The sequence below is a fragment of the Adiantum capillus-veneris genome, chromosome 25, assembly GCF_014529385.1.
Source record: "Adiantum capillus-veneris isolate H3 chromosome 25, ASM1452938v2, whole genome shotgun sequence".
In the NCBI taxonomy this organism is placed as follows: Eukaryota; Viridiplantae; Streptophyta; class Polypodiopsida; order Polypodiales; family Pteridaceae; genus Adiantum; species Adiantum capillus-veneris.
In genome coordinates, this window is record NC_140955.1 from 95,725,934 (window position 1) to 95,731,629 (window position 5,696).

Sequence of the window (5,696 nt, forward strand, 5' to 3'; positions counted from 1 at the left end):
CCGCTTGGGGCGAATTCAGGAACGTGTGGTATATAAGTGGTGAGGGAACATGCACCCTATGCCCTTAGGACTCTTTTTTTGGTGGTGGTAATGTGCCCTATGCTAGCAGATGTGGCACAGTGCCAAAAAATGGATGACCTCGATGGGGAAAGGGGATTAGTAAGCGCACTCAAGACACAAATCATTAGTGGATTTCCACAGTAGTGGAATGCACAGCGCTTACCTGCGACCCTTATATATCGCCATCGCCAGCAAGCGCCACACATCTCGGAGCATTCTCTACTAAGTGGGTTGAGGACGAGAGAGAGAGAGAGAGAGAGAGAGAGAGAGAGAGAGCTCAATCTCAGATACAATCCATAACTAGCCATAACGGCTGCTTCTAATCAACCCTTTGTAGTCTCCAATGGAGCGCCAGTCATCCACCGGCAGCTCCACCGTCGGCGGCATTATGCGTGCCATCCCCAGCTTGCGGCGCCAGCTAACACATAGAGAGCATTCTGTCTCAGTTAATCCTGCTTACGAACAAATCGAAAATGCAGACGACGATGGGCGGCCCCGGCGAACAGGTAGGATCTTCATTATGGCTCACTTCATTATAAGAAATATAAGCTAGCTAAACAGCACTAAAGAAAGCTTGCAAGTAATTTGATCATTTGCAGAACACATGACCAGTTGCATGCTGAATTTCAAAGAGACATATAGGAATCCAAGGTTGCAATGAGCTTCTTTGATTGGAGGTCTAAGCCGGTTCTGCGCACGCCCACAAATATGTAGGCTTTAGCAAGGAAATGCGACCCCTTTGCTTTGATTCTGTTTGGCCTTTTCTATCATCTTTGGTGTTGTTAGTAGAGAACCTTTGTACCAAGAGCTTTGGCTATGACCTTGCGAATTGGCATAATCACGAAGTTTACCAGCAGGCTTAGCTCATTGACATAGCAATATACTAGACACGCAATCGCAGAGCTTAAGACCCAAACCATGATTTTTAAAATACCTAAAAAAGATCTTCACGGCGTTAAGGAACAACAGATCTTTGCCAAGACCAGAAAAAAATTGGTCTCCTCCTAAGAAAGAAACAGAGATAAACACCTATTAACATTGGAACAGCTTTTATTTAGCAACTTTAATCCCTATTATATTGACCTAGATGCCATTAGCAGCCGCTGCACGGGAAAATATGCATTCCTACGGCATCTACTATGTCTATCGGCACTTAGTTGCGAGTTTATTGAGCCATGTGGTCTGAGGACCATATTTTTTACCATTGGCCAAGTATAAGGGGCAACAAGCTCACAAGAAGATTTAGAAATTTTCTCATGTAGGAAAACAGACTCTTTTCCAGTGTTTTTCATACAATGAATAACATCATGAGCTTTTGCTCGAGAGGCACCGCATACCTAGCTAGGTACGATTGGGGGCGGGGGACCCCTGGGCCCCCCACCGGGCCGGCGGTCCCCTGCCCCCAATCGTACCTAGCTAGGTATACGGTGCCTCCCTCCCAGAAGCTCATGATGTTGAGGTAAGTTACAATGTGGGAATTATTGTGAGAATTTATCCAATATATATATATATATATATATAATATGTATGTATATGGAATGACATGAGATGCCTCTAGGAATAATTCTTGGTCCACACAATCACTTTCTACCACTTACGCTAGATCAATAAAATATACCGCCAAGTCTCATGACTTTGTTGTGACCTGCAAAAACATTTCATCTCTTTTCATGCCAAGAAGTTTTTTGAAGATCGAATTTGATAATAGCTTTGTGAATGCTCATTGTTTTCCTTGTGTTGAAAAAAGGCCTTTTTTCACTTCCCGCCTAATCTATGTGATTAGTTAGAATTTGAGTCGCGACAATTCAAGCATTTCCATTACTCTTGCATTCTTAAAAAGTGTCTCCCTTTCACTCAATTCATCTTTCCTATTGAGAATAAAGGCAAAGTTGTACAAAAGAATATGCATCTTGATTTCACTCTAATCATCTTTCTGAGGAATCAAACTCCACTTTCAGATCCTTCCCCAACACACACACACACACAGATTGTCATCACCCCTTTTTCTAATGCCTCTTGCCTTAATAGAGGCCTAGTCCCACACAGTAGCAAAAGGTGAGCATCTTAACTTGGGCTCTTTGAAGCATAAAGTTTGCATCACAATCATTGATTAGGTGAGAGCTACAATTGGATGCAGGGACCTTCTGGACTGCATCTGCACACATAGTGACGGCTGTGATTGGGTCCGGAGTGTTGTCATTATCATGGAGTATGGCAAAACTTGGGTGGCTTGCCGGACCCCTTGCCCTTCTCACATTTTCTGTCATCACCTATTTCACCGCCCTACTCCTTGCAGACTGCTATCGGACTCCGTCGCCGACATCGGCTACCAGCAAACGGAACTACACCTATGTGGATGCTGTCCGATCGAGCTTGGGTAAGACAACCTCAGTACTTGAAACAAGCTTTGTTAAAAGAACACACAGAAACTCTAGCAGTAAATTGACTACATTCAAAGGTTTTCTCACCTTCAATTTTATATTCAAAGCTTTTTCACAGTAAATTTAGAGATATTTTGTATGTTTTTTCACCTTCAAATTTGAAATTTTGAAATTAGCTGGTTTTTTTGACAACCTATAATGGGGCTAGAGCAGCTAAAATTCACTCTGGTATTCACACAAGCCCACCCAAGCTGCAACATTTCTTTATTTCTGATTGCTTGACAGGAGGACGAAATACCAAATTTTGCGCCGTTATACAATATACCATCCTCGTCGGAACTGCCATTGGCTATACCATCACCGCCTCCATCAGCATGGTGTAAGAATATATCGTTTTTCAATCATAGTCTTCAATGAAGGCAACTAGCTCTTTAGTGTGCATACATGACTCGATTGCACCATTTTCCCTAAAAAAGAAGATTGTCTGATGTGCAATGGTGCAAGTAAAAGGCCAGGCATGAGAGCCCACAAGCAACAACTCATTATCCCAATCACAGGAAGTTGTGAAAAAATCCCACAATAATTCCCACATTGTGACTTACCTCAACATCATGAGCTTCTGTGAGGGAGGCACCGCATACCTAGCTAGGTACGTGGTGCCTCTCGAGCAGAAGCTCATGATGTTATTCATTGTATGAGAAACACTGGAAAAGACTCCGTTTTACTACATGAGAAAATTTATTGTGGTGCCTCTCGAGCAGAAGCTCATGATGTTATTCATTGTATGAGAAACACTGGAAAAGACTGTCTTCCTACACGAGAAAATTTATTGTGAATGCGCGCTAGCATGCGGAAAAAAAAAAACAAGAATGGAAGCACATAAGCATCACTAGCCTATAGCCTTTTCTCAGCTTCTTAAAAAAATAAATGACATTGAACATTTATTTGTCGAAGTATGGTAATTTAGTCTTTTTTCTTGGTGATCCGAGCAGAGCCGTGGCACGATCCAATTGCTTCCATATGCAAGGTCATAACAAATCATGCTACACTTCAACCTATCCTTACACGCTTCTGTTCGGAGGCGTTCAGGTTTTACTCTCTCAGATTCCAACTTTCAGCAAGCTCTGGTGGCTTTCCATAGTGGCAGCTGTGATGTCCTTCTCTTATTCCTCCATTGGAGTGGGACTAGGCACAGCCAAAGCCATCGCAGGTAAGTGTCTCTCTCTCTCTCTCTCTCTCTCTCTCTCACACACACACACACACACACACACACAAACACACACACACAAACACAAACACAGATACATATGTACATACACGCACACGCACACAAGAGGCACCACATACTTAACTAGGTATGATCGGGGACAGGGGACCACCAGTCCCCCCCACCCGGCCCAGCGGTCCCTTGCCCCCAATCGTACCTAGCTAGGTATGCGGCGCCTCTCTCACAAATGCTCATGATGTTGAAGTAAGTCACAATGTAGGAATTATTTTCTAGTGCGGCCGCCACCTTGCTCAAAAAATCACACCGTATTTGGGCAGATGGTGGCCATATTCAAGGTAGTCTTGGAGGTATCCTGAAAGAGAATGATGGTATTAAACTCAGCCACATTTGGCCCGTCTTCCAAGCACTCGGGAACATTGCCTTTGCCTACTCCTACTCCATGATCCTCATTGAAATCCAGGTAATTCTCTATGCCAGAGATCTAATGCTGAATGTGTGCACAGACGGCCGCACATCATGGGGCTAACTACCAAACATTTTCAAGGTGTATACACAAACATCCCCATTTCGTGGGATCACTAATAACAACATGTTTACAACAGGATACCATCCAATCTCCTTCGGAGAGTCGAACTATGAAGAAGGCAAACCTCATGGGCGTTTCCATAACCACTGTCTTTTATTTGCTGTGTGGTGGCATCGGTTATGCTGTCTTTGGAGATGTTGCTCCTGGCAACCTTCTCACAGACTTTGGTTTTTATGAACCTTACTGGCTTGTCGACATTGCAAATGTCTGTGTTGTTGTACACCTTGTGGGAGCTTACCAGGTGTGTGTGTGTGTTTGTATGTATCTACATATATAAATATGCATATACATATACATATCCACATACATATATGCATACACAAACGTATGCATATACGTATACAGAGACATACATAGACATCTACATAGCATGTACATACACCTACACACATATCTCTGTGTTTTCATATGCATATGACATTTATGCACCAATTGAAGCTCCTTGTGCTCAACCACTTATGCCAACTCTCGTTTCCAGGTATTTTGTCAACCACTCTTTGCATTTGTGGAGGAGTGGATATCTGTTACTTTTCCTAAAACCCCCTTGGCCCATAAGCATTTCTCACTATTGATCGCTTCCAACGGGCTCACATACCGCATCAACATCTTTCGACTCATATGGCGAACTTCCTTCGTGATCTTCACTACCCTTGCCGCCATGCTGCTTCCATTCTTCAACGACATTCTCGGCATACTGGGAGCCTTGGCGTTCTGGCCTCTCACAGTGTACTTCCCTGTTGAAATGCACATTGCCAATACAAAGACAGCAAGATGGAGTCTCAAATGGTTGCTTCTTGAAGTACTGAGCCTGTTTTGCCTATTAATATCCTTAGCAGCTCTTGCTGGATCCATGGAGGGCGTGGTAAAAGATCTTATGAAATATAAGCCCTTCCAGAAACAATCCTAAGTAATCGAGTCGTCATCCTTTCAGCCACCTGCAAAAGAAAAACAGTTTTGAGGATTCTTCAGCACTTGGCATGATCAACTTATGCTGATAAACAAAACTTATTCTATACTTGGTATAGAATGTAAGTTCTGAAGAGGAGTATTCAAAGCTCATGCGCCACTCGTCTTTTACTCTTCAAGTGTAACCACAACTCTGAATTACATTAGTGGCACTTCATAGTTCCAATCATATTTGCACTTCTAAAAGGAATTTATTTAAGGCATCTCTCTCTCCCTCTCTCTCTCCAAAAAAAGTAGGGCTTGATCTCTTAGAATAACTAGACCGGTAGTGACAAAACCCCCTATGATATAACAGGATAACAAAGCCGAAGGGGAAAAACTACCATTGATACATAGAATAAAGATAGGCAGATACATCAGGAGCTGGAGATAAGGGAGCAAGGGAAGAATGCAGAAGAGAGCTATAGCAGCAATTAAACAGGCCCTTAGTGTTGGAGCTTGGCACTCACAAGCAGAGAATCTCCAACACCAGACT

The 5,696-nt window shown here is 43.0% G+C and overlaps 1 protein-coding gene across 2 annotated transcripts; it reads left to right on the plus strand.

Moving 5' to 3' along the window:
- The first annotated feature begins 204 nt into the window (after positions 1-204).
- Positions 205-5,387, plus strand: LOC147425330 (amino acid permease 3-like). Of its 2 annotated transcripts, XM_086499464.1 has the most exons (7): positions 208-566; positions 2,198-2,437; positions 2,727-2,820; positions 3,434-3,651; positions 3,987-4,129; positions 4,272-4,496; positions 4,734-5,387. In XM_086499464.1, the coding sequence occupies exons 1-7, from the start codon at positions 404-406 to the stop codon at positions 5,160-5,162; spliced, it is 1,512 nt and encodes a 503-aa protein (XP_086355590.1). In that variant the 5' UTR covers positions 208-403; the 3' UTR covers positions 5,163-5,387. The 2 variants fall into 2 exon arrangements, with proteins under 2 accessions (XP_086355591.1, XP_086355590.1); XM_086499465.1 differs by lacking the exon at positions 4,272-4,496 and having other exon boundaries at positions 205-566.
- Positions 5,388-5,696: the final 309 nt, after the last annotated feature.

What these genes read in the sequence shown, in the direction of transcription:
- LOC147425330 (XM_086499464.1), top strand. Translation starts at nt 404, where the DNA reads ATGGAGCGCCAGTCATCCACCGGCAGCTCCACCGTCGGCGGCATTATG. An exon ending in CACAGCCAAAGCCATCGCAG is followed by an intron (nt 3,652 to 3,986) that starts GTAAGTGTCTCT and finishes GTATTTGGGCAG; the next exon opens with ATGGTGGCCATATTCAAGGT. An exon ending in TGATCCTCATTGAAATCCAG is followed by an intron (nt 4,130 to 4,271) that starts GTAATTCTCTAT and finishes TGTTTACAACAG; the next exon opens with GATACCATCCAATCTCCTTC.